At 43.3% G+C, this 19,693-nt stretch overlaps 1 protein-coding gene across 1 annotated transcript in view; it reads right to left on the minus strand.

The window, feature by feature from the left end:
• The window catches only part of LOC115465533 (neudesin-like), a 31,048-nt gene extending 11,926 nt beyond the window's left edge, over positions 1-19,122 (minus strand). The window contains exons 1-3 of the mRNA XM_030196065.1: positions 18,676-19,122; positions 11,244-11,304; positions 5,673-5,776 (exon numbers count right to left, since the gene is read on the minus strand). Coding sequence (XP_030051925.1) covers positions 5,673-5,776; positions 11,244-11,304; positions 18,676-18,825 — 315 coding nt within the window. The 5' untranslated portion in view covers positions 18,826-19,122. The remainder of the gene's footprint in view (positions 1-5,672; positions 5,777-11,243; positions 11,305-18,675) is intronic.
• Positions 19,123-19,693: the final 571 nt, after the last annotated feature.

Consider the following 19,693-nt stretch of genomic DNA (forward strand, 5'->3'; position numbering starts at 1 on the left):
CTGTCCTATGATGATATTTTTTTCTTGGTTCCTAAGTTTAGGCAAAAATTCTATTACTACTGTCATAAATAAGTGTGTAAATAGAATTAAGCATTTGGGCAGTTTTTGTCAGACTCCAAGTTAAATGCTGATAAATTTAAAGAGAAACATAATTTAGTTTTATCAGGTATTCTGCAATTTGTATTGAATAATGGAGGGACTCAATTTCAGGCTGAGAGGGTGTCTTAAGAGTCCTGGCAATGTTTCTGGATTCTTTGTTAACTATGGAGCCACAGATCAATAGTTTAGTTCAGAGAGCCTATTTTAAATTGAAACAATCAAACTTATTGCACTCTTATTTTTTACGGGATCATTTTAGAATAATTGTGCAATTATTGATTTTAACTTTATTGGATTATGGTAATTCTTTGTATTTATGCTTACCATCTAAGCTGATAAAAATTCAAATGATACAACATTCAGCTGCAAGGAGGATATTTCAGAAATCACAAGTAGATCATTTTACTCCATTATTGAGAACATTACATTGTTGCCAGTACAAGCTTGGATTGATTTTAAAGTGTTATGTTTGGTTTTTAAGATTTTAAATGGTACCTGTCCAGGAGGTGGTCATCAATTGATAAAAATATTACACTCAAACAACTTTCAGGGGTTGTAATTTTTTATTACTAGCTTTTCCCTTGACAAAGTGTGAGATATAAAGCTTTATTTTCTCACTCTTTTTTTGGCTACTCGATTATGGAATAATCTTCCTGTCAAATTATGCTCAGTAAGAAACTTACTCATTTGTATGCTAATCTATGATATGATGTTCCTAATTTACTGTAATTCCCTGATGTTTGATCAGTTTCAAGTTTGTTTTAATTGTAACTCGCTTTTGACTCTCAAATCGAGGGAATTAACGAGAAATTTATTTTATTTTTGTTAAATTTGTACCCCGCGCTTTCCCACTCATGGCAGGCTCAATGCGGCTTACATGGGGCAATGGAGGGTTAAGTGACTTGCCCAGAATCACAAGGAGCTGCCTGTGCCTGAAGTGGGAATCGAACTCAGTTCCTCAGTTCCCCAGGAGCAAAGTCCACCACCCTAACCACTAGGCCACTCCTCCACTCCAAATAATAACAAAAGAAAAAAATGCCCTATTTTATGGACATGCTAGAAATGGGTTTAAGCGTGGGAAAGTCCCATGTTAAAATGCACTAAGCCCATTTCTTAGTGAATCTTAGTAAAAAGGGCCCCTTTATGCACTTACTTAACCGGTTAGCAGACTGAATATCGCCGCTAACCGACAGTGCCTGGATGGTCACAGGCAGTATTCAGCTAAACAAACCACAAGTGCTGCTGAGTATCACTGGATGGCCAACTCAGCAGGGTTTAACCTTGGAGGAAACCTTAAAGAATTGGTTAACCCCTCCGAAGGGACACCACCTTGTAAGTGGTGGAGGGGCTTCCGTGTTTCAATGACTCAGAAGGCTATGCTGTAGGGTTACCCATATCAGACAGGCCTCTGAGGAGAAACCAGACAAAGAGTGCCCCAACCTGGAGGATCCAAGATGGCGTTGAGGGAGGACGTACGCTAGTTGAGTTCCCGTTTTACACCAGAATGCCTGAAGAAGAGGGCACGCTCCCCAGAGAATGGGGAAGAGAAAAGGCAAAGCCGTGGTGCTGTCCTCCTCGAACACGGCTGGGGTCCCCACCACTTCTCAGTCTATTTTGGAGAGATTCGGGGTCATAACATCGGGGATATCGGTTCTTGCTTCGGGGAACAGCAAGGCTTTATTGCCGAATCTCAGTGGAGGGAGTGACTTTGAGTCCCCCTGTTGGCACGACCCCTCCAAGACCCGGAAATAGTAATGCTTCGCTATGGAGGTCAATAATGGAAACGCCCGAAGTGGGTTAGGATTTTCATGTGACCCGAGGAGGTCCTGGCGCAGCATCGACTCAGATAATAAACCAACTGGGAGATTGGAGAGTGAGCTCTTCCCCCCCGAAGATATCTGGAGCGGTTTCTGTGGAGAAATTGGACTTGGTGAAGCCAATAATATAATGGACGTACTATAGGAAATGCAGCAGAATGTGAATAACTCTCTTCTTCAGATGTTTAAAATTTCTCACTATGTGAGTTAAAGAATTTATATAATACTTAAAGTGGAAGTCCAAGATATAAAAATAGAGACTTTGATTACGGAAATGGCTTCTCTATGAAAATCAGATAATTTGGTAATGAAGAATAGTTATCTTTCTTGTAAAAATTGGAATTTCTGGAGAACCAATGAAGGGAAAATAACTTGAGAATGATAAATTTACCTATAATATCCTATATATCAGCTACTGAATTCTTGAAGAAATATTTCTCTGATACTTTGCTAATACCTTCTGATAGCCATCTTTTGGTGACTAAAATTATATTTCCTTTAAAATCTTCTTTATCAGAGAAAAGAGATGTAAGTTTAACTGACTTTTTGGAAAATTCAGAAGTTATAGACAGAGTTATTATTAGTGACTTTCGTCTTTGATTTAGATAGGAACAATGTTTTGAAATTGTATTTCCGATACATGGTTGATAGTTTTTTGGGTTCAAAGATGCATATATTTCCTGACACATCAAGGGAATCGCAGACTGGGAGGCGTGAAGTCTTGGCTTTTAAGCCAGGAATCATTGCCCTAGGTGGGACCTTCCTAGCGCGATTCCCTTGTAAGTGTTTTATTTCCTTATTACTTATTTGTTTGAACCTAAGAAATTATAACAGTTTGTGGAAACAGATGAAGAATCCTCTGCAGCAACTTCCTTCAGTTACCACTGTACCGGCTGCAATAACCGATTAACCTTCCTCCCTCAGAAAATGTGAAGTGTAAGATTAACCATTTTGAGTTTTTCTTATTTTCTTAAAGATTGTTTTCCTGATCTTGGATCTTCCAATTGTGGACAATTATGTAAATATATATTGTTGAGAGAAAATGTTTTCCTTTTTATATTAATTTCTGTATTTCCTTACATTTATGTGCTAAATGTGAATGTAATTAAGTAAAATGATAAATAAATAAAATAATTAAAAAAAAAAAGAATTGGTTAACAAGAGTTTATGATACTGCATAATACGTTTTGATACATATTGTTGGAATCTGCGCTTTATTTTGGTGTCTCTGCTAAAAGTTTTGGTGAAGATCAATGATTGACACAACAGCATTATATGTACCTGGCCCTTTAAGCAGGTATTAGGATGCATCTTTTGTTATGATATTAATGCTGATCATCTTTTAAAATGGCGTCCACGTAGACATGCGTTTCAGCCGTCTTGAGCTTGACAAGATATGGGTGTGTAGCCCTGTTAAATTCATGAGTACATATTGTTTAAATTGCTATTTTGTGGTAACTTAGTGTTGAGGTTGGTGTGAGCATTTTGGAAAGGATTGTAAGAATTTAAAGTAATTGTTTATGTTTGTATAGGACTCATGATGACCCTTTTATGTACCCCAGAAGCACATGGGAAGCCAAAACATCTTTTACATCATTTTCTCGGAATTAGGTATATATGTTCTAGTGCTGATAATTGCAATAAGCAGATAAGTGGTCACCTTTGGCTTTTTTTGTAAGATTGTGGATTATATGAATGAGGAATATTAAGGTTTCTTAAATGACATTTAACGTATTGTTGGCATAAGCATGCTTGTTTGATGTTAGAAGTACAAGTGAGTAGGTTGAATAGGGCTTTTTTTGAGGGGGTACCGAGTACTGGCACCTTTTCCATTGTCTGCGAAAATTGACCCATGGTCCCCAAGTTTTAATGAAAGAGCTCAGGCGCTACACACCAATTCTGCCTTGTAATAGATTCTGTGACTGGTTGCAAGGGGCCTGATTATTGTGGGGAGGGTCTCTCAGTGATCATCCCACCCATTGGAGCCGACTCTGTGGGTGCTTGAGCACCCCCAATATTGAAAAATTCCTTGTATGTGTCCAGGGAGGGGTAATTTCCATTGGGCTTAGCACCCCCAATAATTTTGAAAAGTTGGCTCCTATGATCCCACCCCTGAAGAGTGGCCTAGCATTTGAGTGCCGGCACCTTTTTTGCTAGAAAAAATGCACTGAGGTTGAACAACAAGTGATAAGAATTATGCACCCAGAGGCACAGACCTGAAATAGCTGAGATTATAAGGGACCCTCATTGCTGTGGGACATGCTTATTTGATGCTCTCTTCTCATTTAATTTTTAACTTTTTAATTTTTTTTCTATTAATTTCGTTTGTTATACAAAATCGTTTTGTTGCTCATGTAGTTGTTACCCATGATCCTTACTTTCTGTATGATATTTAATGGTAGTAACGAGTTTAGATTGTGCCCTTTTTCCTCTTTGAACAGGTTTTGATTAATGGCATGCGCTCTTGACTCCTTTACTCTAAGGGGGACACGGCAGGAGTGTCCGCTTGTTTCTAATTCTTTTTATATTATGCATGCAACTACTTGCCCAAAAATTGATCAAAGACAAAGAAATACAGGGGATGACAAGAAATTACATGGAATTCAAACACGCGTGGGATAAACACAAAGGAATTCTGTTTAGAAGTAATCTTAATGAAGATTGGGTGGCAATGCCGGTAATTGGGAAGCAAAACCAGTGCTGGGCAGATTTCTGCGGTCTACACCCTGATTGTAACTGAATAGACTTGGATGGGCTGGAGTGTAAATTTTACGGGGCTTCAATGTTAGCTTCAAAACTTTTAGTGCAAGAACAGTGTTGGGCAGACTTTTACAGTCTGTGCCCTGAAAATGGCAAGGACAAATCAAACTCAGGTATACATATAAAGTATCACATACCGTGTAAAATGAGTTTATCTTGTTGGGCAGACTGGATGGACCGTTCAGGTCTTTATCTGCCGTCATTTACTATGTTAATATATTTTAGTTGACCTGAGTGGCTTGGAACGTTCTCCTTCCACCCCTTTTTTTTACTGCTCAGCAAACACCATTAATATCCCAGACAATGCTAATGTGCATGTAATTAAGTGTACAAAATTTTTAAAAAAGTCCTGGTGTATTTACCAAATTCATATCATATGATGTACAACTGTTTGTAATGTTACGGTCCACAAACCCACTCGATAAATGTGTGTCAAAATCAAAATGAAACGCGAATAACCCACCAACATAAAAGAAACTTATGTGTTAAACAACATGTTTGGTTCACCAGAGTACCCCATTTTGGATAATTCTTCCTCAGGAACCACATGCAAACTGCTGGCAGTGCTATCTGGTTAGAGCGATATTCAAGACTGCTGACTGGATATAAAGTTAGGAAAATCTTTTTTCTGTTATAACTCAATCCAGTGAGCAGTTTGCATGTTGCCATTAACCAGATATCCTCCAGCACTGTAGGATACTGTCAAGGCAGCTGGAGGAAATATTCAGCACCATCATCCGGTTAGTGCTGCTGAATATTCCATCAGCTGATACTTATGCGGTTAACAGCACCTGCTTGCCAGATAAGAGCCTTTGAATATCGGCCAGTAAGATACTTGTCACACTTTTAAAAACATTTTAAAAACATTAAGGATTTGAGCCTCAGCCAGTCTGTGTGTTAGACCTGTTTTTGTTCTGTAAAGTCTAATCAGTAATGCACTGGCACCGCCAGCCATCACCAGCAGGACACAACAATTATCCTAGGGTCTTTCTTTACCGTATCATGGGTGAGATCCGCCGGGTTGAGCGACATCTTGGCAACACCTCGGGTAGAATCTTTTCCAGTCAGTGCATTATATGGTGCATCTTTTCCATAAAATTCTGTTCAGTGCAAAAGGGGAAAAAATTAGCTATGAGCTCTGCAAACTGTGGAGAACATGGGAACAGCAAATGAGCATGTCAGTAGGGCAGCTAACTGGGAATGTGATGTGGTTGTAACCCCAAGACAAAACTGAGGCCCAGATGCAACCACCAAACGTAAAAAAAGCAAAAACGTTTAAAAGCTGTTACTGAATTTTAAAAAACGAACAATGCAGCAAAAAAAACAAGTCGCACATCTTCGGTGCGGTATTGTAAAGTACAATGCATCAATCTGGTGGAATCCCCATCGGTAATCGGCCCCTAAAGCATACGCAGAGCAGCCAAGCGTTATGCTCGGTGCTCTGCGCATGCCACAAACGTTAAAAAAAAAACCCCAAAAAAACCACACACAAACACGTGGATCGGGAGGGGGCAAAGGCGCTCGTCAGGAGCGTCCTGTATGGACGGCCTTGCCCCCCCCCCCCCCCGGCGGTCGCCATTGCTGCTCCCCGCTTCCTCCCCCAGCATTAAATAAAAAACACAAAACAAAACTCAAAGCTTTAGGAGCCCTGGCCCCCCCTCCCTGTCTCTAAACTCTCTCCAAACAGCTCCGCCTCCCTCCGCCCCACCCTCCCTGCATTACCGGGCCCGTGCAGCGCCTCTCACCTCTTTAAGAAGGCGCTGCACGGGCAAGAAAACCATCAGATCGCTGCAGTCTTAAGGACGTCTCTCTCCTTCGTCTTCCCTGACCTGGGCCTGCCCCCGTCTGACGTAGATTTCTTACGTCAGACAGGGGCGGGGCCAGATCAGAGAAGGAGAGAGACGTCCTGAAGACTGCAGCGATCTGATGGTCTTCTTGCCCGGGCAGCGCCTTCATACAGAGGTGAGAGGCGCTGCACAGGCCGGTAATGCGGGGGGGGGGGGCGCAGCTGTGTGGAGAAAGTTTAGAGACAGGAAGGGAGGGGGGCCAGGGCTCCTAAAGCTTTCAGTTTTGTTTTGTGTTTTTATTTAATGCTGGGGGAGGAAGCGAGGAGCAGCAGCGGCGACCACGGGCGGGGGGGGGGGGGCAAGGCCGTCCATAAAGGACGCTTCTGACGAGCGCCTTTACCCCCTCCCGAACCTTTTTTTTTTTCACTTTTATAGTGATGGCAGGGGGAGCGGGGAGCAGCAGCGACCTTGGGCGTCAATAAAAGACGCCCCTGACGTGTGTTTTCGCCCCCCTCGCTTTTTTTTTTGTTGTTTTTTACATTAAAGTTTTTAGTCGTTAGCTTTCCGGCAGTTTTCCTACGAAAGGGTAGTCGGAAAACTTTGATGCATCTCGTTTCAATGGGGTTTCTACACAATTTGCTCATCTGCATTCCGTTTTTGTTTTCTGCTACCGTGGTCGGAAAATGGCCTATAATGCATGCCACGGTTCAAAAATTCTTCGTTAAAGGGTTGTTAAAGGGTCATTAAAGTTTAGTGCATCTGGGCCTGAATCCAGTCTTGACTTAATTAGCCTATGCTTAACCTCTGTCCTTTCCTCATTCTTTGACCTCCCTAAATAAACAACTCCTTATCTCTGTGCTTTGTGATGCATGAAAGGGCATGCATTGCTGACTGCCAGCTCCCAAACCCAAGGGTTTGCAAATTTTGGTTAAAGCTGAAAACTCCAATAAAATTGGCAAGACGACTTACCAATAATGCTTAGTCTGTACCTTACAGCACTCAATATGCTTTAATGAAGGAGGAAAGACTTCAATAAAGTAGTGCTACCAAATTTATAAGTAGCTACTACTACAACCAAACATTTAAAAAACCCTCTATATTCTTAATATTTATTGAACTTATTAACTTTTTTTATTATTAATTTTGTCTCTTTAAATGAAAAGGTTACAAACTGCCCAGAACACAGCTGCTAGGCTCATTTATGGTAAATCGAGGTTTGAAAGCTCAAGGCCACTGTGTGAGAAACTGCACTGGCTCCCTGTTAAGGACCGAATAACATTTAAAATTTGCGCTTTGGGGCATAAAATTCTCTATGGTGAAGCCCCTGCGTATATGGACGCCCTCGTCAGCTTACCACCTCGAAACTCTCACAGACCAGCTCGTTTGTACCTAAATCTGCATTACCCAATCTACAGTGGCTTCAAGTATAAAACCACTTACGCCACCACCTTCTCCTATATTAGCGCACAACTGTGGAATGGCCTACCTAGATTCGTGAAAACGTTATCCCTGATCATCCGACCTTCAAAGGATACCTTAAGACCTACTTATTTGGAAAGGCTTACGCTCTTGACCCGCCCCGCACCGCTACCCATTGAATTCTATTTTCCATCCCTATTCTCCCACCTCTGCTATTACTCACTTGTTCCTTTCCCTACAATGCCGTTGACTGTTTGAAGATTTCATGTATGCTTTTGTAAATTACTGTAAGCACATTGGGCCTATCTGTGGGTGGGGAAAATGTGGGATATAAATGCTGTAAAATAAAATAAATAAACTTAGCTTTAGTGAAGGTCACCCATTCAATTCTTCTAAATCACGGTGTTCACTTCATAGCTACTCAATATAGCAGTATCTGTCACTGTATTTAAGCTGCTATATTGAGTAACTGTGAAGTGAACACTACCCTACTAAAGTCTTTCCTTCTCCGTTAAAGTATATTGAGTGCTGCAAGGTACAGACTAAGCATTATTGGTTAATCTGAAAACAAAATCTGGTTGTCCCTTTGTGAGTTCTGGACTTTATACTAATTTGTACTGGCTTCTGTATGGGTAGAACACTGCTTAAATATGCAATTCTGCCGCCCCCCCCCCCCCCTGGGGTATGCTGTTACTATTATTACTACTACTACCACCACCAGGAGTGGAGGAGTGGCCTAGTGGTTAGGGTGGTGGACTTTGGTCCTGGGGAACTGAGGAACTGAGTTCGATTCCCACTTCAGGCACAGGCAGCTCCTTGTGACTCTGGGCAAGTCACTTAACCCTCCATTGCCTCATGTAAGCTGTATTGAGTCTGCCATGAGTGGGAAACCGCGGGGTACACATGTAACAAATAAATAAAAATAAAAAATTTGCAGATAAAAAGAAAGTGGAATCGTGAAGCTGGGAAAGGCTTGAGTGGGCTAGGAGCAAAAGGAGAAGAGGGGATGAATTAGGTATTACAGTTAGTATTCTCTTCTAGGCTCCAGGCTCACAACCAACCCCTCCTCTGCCCTGCAGGCTTTTGAAAGGGAGGCACTAGAACAGAATGCCCTTGCTTCTCTGGAGTCTGAAAACAAGTGGTAGAACTGCATCCCAAGCCATTCCCCCCACAAATTAAGCCTCAACTACTACTACTAATCAGTTCCATAGCATTACTAGATGTATGCAGTGCTGTACAAAAGCATGTTAAGAGACAGTCCCAGCTCAACAGAGTTTATAATCTATTCCAGACAAACTGGACAAATAAAAAATTTATTTTGGGAATGCTTAAAACATAGGTATTGAACAGGTGAATAAAGGGATTAAGAGCTAAAAGCAGTCTCAAAAAGGTAGACTTTTAGCCTGGATTCAAATAGAGCCAGAGACAAAGGATGATGCACCTACTCAAAGTGTATTCCAGGTATATGGCCACAGCAAGATGGAAGGAACAGAATCTGGAGTCGGCAGCAGAGGAGAAGAGTATAGACAAGAATGACTTACCTGATGTGTTCCTAGGGAGGAGAGTATAGGGAGAGAAAAGATAGGAGAGACACTGAGGAGCTGCAGAATGAATGTACTTAGTAAGAGGACTGTATATGGAAACAGATAGGGAGCCAATGAAGTGACTTAAGAAGAGGGATTATGTGAGTGCAGTGACGCAGGCAGAAGATAAGTTGTGAAGCAGAATTTTGAACAGATTGAAAGGGAGAGAGAGAGAGGGTTCAGTAGGAGACCTGGAAAAACAAGTTATTGATCTAAGCGTGATGTGATAAAGAGTATGGAGTTTTGCTAGTGTGTTCAGAAAGGAAGGGATGCATTTTGGTGATGTTATAGAGAAAGAAACAAGAGGTTTTAGCAGTCTGTTGGACGAGAAAGAGAGAGGAGTCAAAAATGACCCTAAAGGTTATAAGCTGAGAGACAGGCAGATGATAGTGTTCTCCATAAAAAAATAGAGAATGGAGGAAAAGAAAAGGTGGGGTTAGGGGGCAAGATAAGAAGCTCAGTATTAGCCATGTTCTGTTTCAGATGGAGGTGGGACATCCAAGCAGCAATGTCAGACAAGCAGACAGGCTTGTGCCTGGATTCCTGGTGAAATGTCTGGTGTGGAGAGGTAGATCTGGGAGTCATCAGCATAAAGATAATACAGAAAATCATGGCGGGAGATCAGAGCACTAAAGGAATGAGCATAGAGAGAGAAGAGAAGAGGTCCCAAGACACAGCCCTGAGGCTCACCGACTGATAGTGGGATAGCAGTGGAAGAGGATCCACCACAGCATACACTAAAAGTGCAATGGAAGAGATAAGAAAACCAAGACAGAACAGAGCACCAAAATCCAAGTAGATGGTGATCAACAGTATCAAAAGCCGCAGATAGAGAAGGATAAGGATAGAATAGAGGCTCTTGAATATGACCAGGAATAGGCCATTGGAGACTTTAGCAAGGGCTGCTTCTGTTGAATATAGTGGATCAAGAATAACTTGAGATGAAAGAAGGTGAAGACAGGAGCAGTGAACAGTACATTTGAGTAGCTTGGATGTAAAAGAATAGGCAGATGGGACCATAGTTGGAAGGGCAGGTACGGTCTAGTGAAGGTTTTGAGAAATGGTATAACCACAGCTTGTTTGAAGGCATCAGAACAGTTGGAGTGGAAAGTAATAAGACACAGGAGATGGCAAAAGGGATGACAATGGGAGAGATAGAGCCGAACAGATGGATGGGAATGGGGTCAGAGGTTGAAAGACGGGGAGATGGAGATGACCTGGCAGAGAACTCAAGATTAACCTTGTGAACACTGCCATGGAAGTAAACTGCCATAGTCTGGGCAGAAAGTGAAGGGGCAGTTAGAGATGGAGACATTTTGAGAAGGGAGTTGGTGTGGCAACAAAATTTGTTAAATGGACATAGTATTCTTATTTGGTAAATATAAGAGCACACTGGAAGCATGTCAGCAAGAGTTTTGAATGTATGGGATCAGCATGCTTCGTTTCAATGTGATGCATTTAAATCTGGGCAATTTTCAGACAAGCAATTTACATGAGTAAAATGCTTTTCAAATTGCTTTGAAAAAGTTACCCCCAAAACTACATTTGAACATGTGCTAGACTATCTCCTTCAACTCCTATTTTCATAATACATTTATTTTTAATGCCAGAAGCCTGTTTTTTTTTTTTTTTTTTTTTTACAAAGGCTTTCCCACATGCACAGAATGGGGAAAAAAAACATCTTTGAAAAAGCAGTCTTGTGGTTACTGGGCCCACCGCTACTGTCTCACAGTGACAGCCCTATAGAAGGGCAAGCAAAGTTTTGAACACTGCATCACCTTTTCCCGAAGTGACATCAAACACCACTCCCTTCACTGCCATGTAAATGGGCTGACCAGCCTAGGGAGAAGAAAGAGAAAGAGCAGGTTATGAACAGGTGACAAACGGCACAAATTTAGCTCCTGAAGCGATCAGAAAAAGATGCATGAGCCCAGTATATCACTTTTGATTTTACTGGACATGGCAAAATATCTTTTGATCCATTTGTCTTTCAACTGTATCTTTAAAAATGGAGTGAAGGAGTGGCCTAGTGGTTAGAGCACCAGTCGTGCAATCCAGAGGTGGCTGGTTCAAATCCCACTGCTGCTCCTTGTGACCTTGGGCAAGTCACTTAACCCTCCATTGCCTTAGGTACAAACTTAAATTGTGAGCCCTCCTGGGACACCGAAATATCCAGTGTACCTGAATGTAACTCACCTTGAGCTACTACTGAAAAAGGTGTGAGCAAAATCTAAATAAATACATGTGTTCACTGTAATCAAGACTCAGCAATTATGCAAATAAACAGAACCCGGGAACAATGACACCATTTCACAGATAACAGAATCAAACATATACAGTGGGGGAAATAAGTATTTGATCCCTTGCTGATTTTGTAAGTTTGCCCACTGACAAAGACATGAGCAGCCCATAATTGAAGGGTAGGTTATTGGTAACAGTGAGAGATAGCACATCACAAATTAAATCCGGAAAATCACATTGTGGAAAGTATATGAATTTATTTGCATTCTGCAGAGGGAAATAAGTATTTAATCCCTCTGGCAAACAAGACCTAATACTTGGTGGCAAAACCCTTGTTGGCAAGCACAGCGGTCAGACGTCTTCTGTAGTTGATGATGAGGTTTGCACACATGTCAGGAGGAATTTTGGTCCACTCCTCTTTGCAGATCATCTCTAAATCATTAAGAGTTCTGGGCTGTCGCTTGGCAACTCGCAGCTTCAGCTCCCTCCATAAGTTTTCAATGGGATTAAGGTCTGGTGACTGGCTAGGCCACTCCATGACCCTAATGTGCTTCTTCCTGAGCCACTCCTTTGTTGCCTTGGCTGTATGTTTTGGGTCATTGTCGTGCTGGAAGACCCAGCCACGACCCATTTTTAAGGCCCTGGCGGAGGGAAGGAGGTTGTCACTCAGAATTGTACGGTACATGGCCCCATCCATTCTCCCATTGATGCAGTGAAGTAGTCCTGTGCCCTTAGCAGAGAAACACCCCCAAAACATAACATTTCCACCTCCATGCTTGACAGTGGGGACGGTGTTCTTTGGGTCATAGGCAGCATTTCTCTTCCTCCAAACACGGCGAGTTGAGTTCATGCCAAAGAGCTCAATTTTTGTCTCATCTGACCACAGCACCTTCTCCCAATCACTCTCGGCATCATCCAGGTGTTCACTGGCAAACTTCAGACGGGCCGTCACATGTGCCTTCCGGAGCAGGGGGACCTTGCGGGCACTGCAGGATTGCAATCCATTATGTCGTAATGTGTTACCAATGGTTTTCGTGGTGACAGTGGTCCCAGCTGCCTTGAGATCATTGACAAGTTCCCCCCTTGTAGTTGTAGGCTGATTTCTAACCTTCCTCATGATCAAGGATACCCCACGAGGTGAGATTTTGCGTGGAGCCCCAGATCTTTGTCGATTGACAGTCATTTTGTACTTCTTCCATTTTCTTACTATGGCACCAACAGTTGTCTCCTTCTCGCCCAGCGTCTTACTGATGGTTTTGTAGCCCATTCCAGCCTTGTGCAGGTGTATGATCTTGTCCCTGACATCCTTAGACAGCTCCTTGCTCTTGGCCATTTTGTAGAGGTTAGAGTCTGACTGATTCACTGAGTCTGTGGACAGGTGTCTTTCATACAGGTGACCATTGCCGACAGCTGTCTGTCATGCAGGTAACGAGTTGATTTGGAGCATCTACCTGGTCTGTAGGGGCCAGATCTCTTACTGGTTGGTGGGGGATCAAATACTTATTTCCCTCTGCAGAATGCAAATAAATTCATATACTTTCCACAATGTGATTTTCTGGATTTAATTTGTGATGTGCTATCTCTCACTGTTACCAATAACCTACCCTTCAATTATGGGCTGCTCATGTCTTTGTCAGTGGGCAAACTTACAAAATCAGCAAGGGATCAAATACTTATTTCCCCCACTGTAAATGGCAAGTGACCGACTCACCTGCAAACGCGCAGTAGAGACTTCCCTCTCTGTCCCGCCCTCGCGTTAAAACGTGATGACATCAAAGGGCAGAACAAGAGGGAAACGAAGTTGGACTGTCGGACGCTGCCACTGGAGCCTGGAAACGAACATCGCGCGCACCAACCTCCACCCTCCCTCCCCCACCATCCTCGCCGCCGCTCCCTCCCCCCCCCCCTCCATATCAGGCCCCCCTGCACTGACCTGGCAGCGTCTCTCACCTCCATGTGGAAGCGCTGCCTGCAACGCTTTCACACGGGGGTGAGAGGCACTGTCAGGTCAGTGCAGGGGGCCCGGCATGGAGGGGGGAGGGAGCGGCGGCGGCAAGGAGGGTAGCTGGAAATCTCGCCCGTTTTAACGGACTTAACGGCTAGTTATATATAATAGGGGTCGATATTCAAAGCGATTTGACCAGAAATGGTTCCTGGCTGGTTAAATCACTTGGTTGGGGCTAACCAGTCATATTCAGCAAAATTGGTTGATGCCTCTGAAAATCTCTGGTTAGCACCTAACTCAAAACCAGCTATTTTGGGGGCATTCCAAGGGTGGAGTCAGCACTTGGCCAGTTAAGTGTTGATATTCAGCTCTTCACCAGCCAAAGTAACCGCATAAATAGGACTGCGTAAGAGTCAGTCCTATCTTTATGCTGTTCGCCATACCTGGTTATGTGCTGAATATTGCACTTAACCAGCTATGGTTTTTCTGGCTCCATAATTCCAGAAAATTCAATGCTTGAGCCCTGAAATGGCCTGGCATTGAATTTCTGGGTACAACACCGGTGGCGGTTAGGAAAACGCCAAGCGATATCAACTGATTTTCTATCTATATAGTACACAAACTCCAAAAACAGGGATCAGATGTCAACTACTGTTGACAATGTGCCCTTTCACGTGAAACGTCCATGGAAAGGAAACTGTAAACTTTTCAAGTCAGTTCAAAAAAAATAGAGGGAAGACGATTTCCATTTGGCAGCAACTGAAACTTGAACTGTGAACCTCAAAGAAGCTGAGCTTCTTCTAGGGACCAGGTGAAATGTCTCTCCAACCTACATCCCAACATCAGAGGTGAATAATTCAGGGGTTAACTGGATCCAACATCTTGATTGATGGACCCTTACAATACGTGTTCAAAAAGTCTGTATGTATGAACAATCCCATGAAATGGGTTTAAAAGCCCTTGTCACTACAACCCGCCAACACGTCAAGTGCATCTGGCCAAATTCTCTACAGAAGGGCTGAAAGACTGAAATAAAATCTTCAGTGTTAACATATTCAATATTATAATATTAAATCATTGATCACATAATCTACACAACTTTATTAGCACCAAATAGGCAAAACTGAAAATTTTGAAAAAAAAAAAAAATACAAAAATGAAAAATTTACCCCAACCCATGTTCCTACTGAAGCAGTCCATGATTAAATCTTGCTATAATGGTGTCTTCACTATACTCAAAGCCAAGCCACTGTTTGAGCAGTCCCGGTGGTAGATTTCCGGACTAGAGGTTCCATCAGGATGGGTTTCTACCCTGGCAATGTCCATACACCAATTTATACAAGTTGTTTGGTTTAGTCTCCTGAAGACACCATAGCAGCTAAACACGAAGCTGTGTTGAGACTAAGGGGGGGGGGGGGGAGTAGGAAGATGGAGGGAGAAGGGAATGGACGCCCAACTTATGCCCAAATGTAACTTAACAAGGCTATGTAAGGAGTGGGGGGGAGGAGGCCCTCTCCCTCCCCCCCCCCCCCCCCCCCCCCCCCTGGTCCTCACATAGCCCTTTTGGCCTACTTTTAAGCATGAGTTGGGCTGGGTTAATTTTTACCATCTGGCAACTCTGCCACTCAGTTGCCCTTAGTTCCTTCAGACAACCAGATAAAAGCCCCCCCCCCCCCCCTTACCTTCCTCTTTAGTTCACAAACCTAATCCCTTCCTCCAAATATCACCCCTGAATCTTGCATACTCTCCAATAGTTGGAATAGCTCATGCCATTCTTTCCCCTCCCAATCAAATGTTCCCCTACGTTTATATTTATTAAAACATTTTCTATACCGCTTATGTTGTAAATAAGATCTAAGTGGTGTACGAATAAAATATCAAAATACAATACAGAATGCCATAATCAAATAGGAAAGCAATACAACTCCCATTTATCCAAACAGCATTCATACATAGTAAGGGCCCAATTTACTAAGGCACGCTAGCGTCTTTAGTGAACGCTAACGCTAGAGACACCCATATATTCCTATCAGTGTCTAGCATTAGAGTGTACTAATTTTTAGCATGCATTAGAAACGCTAGAGTGCCTACAGCGTGGCTTAGTAAACAGGGCCCTTAATTTCTCCCTCAAAACACCCAGGGAAAATCTGCTACAGTACAAAGAAAAAAAAGCCACAGACAGAATCCCCCTTGTAGTGACATACAATCCAGAGCTGGAAAAAAACGAAAATCATAAGAGATCTACAGCCGCTACTCCAAGAGGATGAATTACTGAAAGAGCTATTCCCATCCCCACCAGTGCTGGCCTTCCGACAGCCACCCAACTTAAAACACAAGCTAGTTAGAAGTAAGCTCCCAACACAGACTGAAAAAGAAGAGAAGGGCACATTTTCCTGTAATATATCCAGCTGCAAGCTATGCCAAAACATTTCACAGGACCCCACAGTCATTCACAAAGGAAAAATATTCAACATAAAGGAATCTTTCACACGCTCATCTTCCAATGTGGTATATATCATTGTGTAAAAAATGTAACGAAGGATGCTATATTGGAGAAACAAGCCAGATGCTTAAGACAAGATTTAATCTACACAGACATCACATGAAGAAAGCCGGTGCCAGTCAGGTTCCCACCCCTGTGAGCCAACACTTTACAAGACCGGAACACTGTACCAGTGGTTTCATAGTAAGAATCCTGAAAGGTAACTTTAAAATAATACAGGAATGTAAGATATTTTGACACCCAACAGACAGGACAAGGACCTGGGCTTTCTGGCCCATTATAAACCATAAAGTTGTATTTCTCCGTTTATCACCCTCCTCTCACCTACCCACACTCATCCTGTTAGACTATCAATGAAATGCTTTGATGTCCCCATGCATACCTCCAACCCACCCCCACCCTCCCACCCTGTCAAACTGTCAAAGTAATGCTTGGATGTTTCACTTATATATACACTATCTGCTACCACATTTGCTTATTTCCGATCTGACGAAGAAGGGCAACCTTCGAAAGCTAATCAAGAAATGTATTATGTCCAATAAAAAAAGATCTTATTTTCTTTTCCATGTTTTATTTTGTTTGATTTCTATTGATAACCTTTATTCTTCATTAAATTTTAACTTTAAGAGTACTACCCGACAATCCAGAAAATCCAAACTAACCCAATCCTCCAGCAGTCTGTATTTTTGGACTTGTAATTGTACTGAAACCACTATGAATATGCATGAGAGATTTGCATACAGTGGATCTCATGCATATTCACTGTGGGCCAGATTCTATATATGACACCTAACAAATCCACACAGTAAAGATTTCCGCCTAAGTGTATTCTATCAGCGGCTCCTAGATTTAGGCACGGTAAACAGAATATGCTTAGGTGGAAATCCTAGCGCCTAGAACTACATACGTCCATTTAGGCCAACGGAAACATGGCCTAAATCCTGCACGTAGATTTACGCGCACTGGGCCATATGCTATAACTATGCATGTAAGTTTCGGAATACCCACAAATCACCCAGTGGCGTACCAAGGGGGGGGGCGGTGGGGGCGGTCCGCCCTGGGTGCACGCCGCTGGGGGGTGCCGCGTGCCGGTCAGCGTCATTCGTTTCCATGCTCCCTCTGCCCCGGAACAGGTTACTTCCTGTTCCGGGGCAGAGGGAGCATAGAAAGAACGATGCTGACCAGTGCGCGGCACCCCCCCAGCGGCGTGCACCCGGGGGGGGGTTTGCCAGGATGGGGTGGTGTCCTTTCGCCGGGGGGGTGCATCGGCGATCCGCCCCGGGTGTCAGCGCCCCTAGGAACGCCACTGGAATCACCTATTTCCCCGTCCATAGCCATGCCCCTTTTGGACTGCGCACATGGGAATTTAGGCGCACTTCATTACAAAATATGCTTAGTGAGTTGTGCATGTAAATTCTAATTATCAATTAGTGTTCATTATTGCTTGTTAAAAGCTGTTATCAACTGTCTACTCCAGTGCTGGTCTCCGTTTTGGGGCACGCTGACCCCAACAGCCCGCAGTAGGATTTTGAATGGTTGAGCCCGCAGGAAGGGAGGGAGGTATTGGGTGGGACGGTGCACAGATGGAATGGTGAAAGCAAAAAGGAAAGTTGTGGTACCACATATGTACACTGTTACTGTTCTAATGTGGACAGCCGTTAGGCCCCGCAGTGAAACAGATCTACTATGGAGGAGGGGGGGGGGGGGGGAGAAAATGAAAATTATGACGACATATCAGGATGTAGCTAGATAAGTTTGAATATTACCTGTCGCATACTTCTATTAACCAACCTGTTTATTGACGTGTAACTTGCATTGATATGGTCATCAATAAAAAAAGCTGTTATCAACACTGATTAGCTTGTTAAGCCAATTAAGTTACACACATTACAGAACACACCTGGATTTTGGCAAAGATTTCTAGGTGAGCTATATAGAATCTGGGGGTGTGGCTATTCTGAAAACCTGTTTGGTGTGTCCCAAAGATCCACTCTATAGAGATGTAACTAGATTTAACAATCTAGATTCACTTCCAAAAACAATTAGGTTCAAAGGCTTTTTCCACATTAAAAAAGGGGGGAGGGGTGAATTCTCAGCATTCCACCTTTCCCCTCGATTTAGCAGCTCCAAAAAGCCCTTCAATTTTTACCAAGTACCTGATAACCCAAAAATAAGTCCGGCCCTGTCTCTAGCACTAGTTGTACTCTAGATATGGCATATCTTTGACATAACCCGAAATAAAAATGTGTCCGTCTTCATGATGGAAATGGGAAAACACCAAAGGACACAAAATTCCGTGGAATAAGCCCGACCACTTTTCTTGCGATACACTGTATACGACTGCCACCTAGTGTTTACATGACTAAATGCAGGAATCCTAGCTCTAATGTCCCAAATGAAACTTCATGTCCTTGCCTACAGCAGAGTAAACCCCGCGTCGTATCCGCCGCCTGCACTAGGGGAAAGTACTGTGTGACCGGAATAAAACACGCTGCCGCTGGGCCCCCAGCACTGGCCTCACCTCTTGCCCGTTGTAGAGCGCCAGCTCGTCCTCGGTGAAGAGCCGCACAGGCCGGGGCTCCTGGGATCGCAGCTGCTGCTCCTGCGCGGCGCAAAGGGCGAACACGAGCAGGACCGGGCCCCAGGGGAGGCGACTGCCGCAGGGGCTCATTTGAGGCGGGGGGAGAGGGACACACCCCAGTTCTGCAAGACCGGGAAGTTTCCGCTTGCGGCAGAGAGCGCTCTTCAGTAGGGGTAGTTTAAATGCTCCATTGCAAGTTAGTAAGGTACTGTAATGGTACTGCCGAAAATAGGGACAGTCTACACAGCTGCCTAATATAGAAAGGGCAAAGCCGTATCTCTCATATGAGACGCGCGAATTTCGTTGGCTCAGAGAATATTAAGTCTCCGTCTTCCCTCCCGTCAGTGGTGGCCCTTTAAAAGTCTTTTGTAGTGTGTGGGGGCGTGTCGAATGACGTCAGACATTTTAAACGTCATTAGAGCATGTGACTGAGTAACCCTTGTTACGGCAATGTAGCTAGAAGGGGAGGGGAGGAGTTGCTCGAGACTTGGGGTTAAGATTGTGGCTTCCAGAGATGTGTGATCACATTGGAATGGATGTAGAGTAAATTTTATTGTGATCTTTAATGAAAAGCCGGCTTCGTCTTAATGGTAACCTGTATCCAGGGGGTGGTGTAAGAATAATGGGATGCTATAATTAAAGAAAAAAATTCTTCCTGCTGTGGAGAGATTGCTGAAGGAGGCAATGGTTAATGGTGAATTTATTAAAATCACAGAGGATGGGACCTAAAGACTTGAAAGTGAAATGAGGGAAAGGCACAAGGCTAAAAGTTCATATAAAGCAGGGATGGGCAACCAGTCCTTCAGGGCCACCACTTTCAACATTGCCACAGTGAATATACATGAGATCTATTTGCATATGTAGCCCTGTGTTAGAGAGGAGAACTTCTAATAGAGTGAGTCCCAGGTAGTGTGTCACTGGGGAGAGAGATGAGGAGGACCTAGGAGGAGTTTAGAAG

Source organism: Microcaecilia unicolor, chromosome 3 (assembly GCF_901765095.1).
Source record: "Microcaecilia unicolor chromosome 3, aMicUni1.1, whole genome shotgun sequence".
NCBI lineage: Eukaryota > Metazoa > Chordata > Amphibia > Gymnophiona > Siphonopidae > Microcaecilia > Microcaecilia unicolor.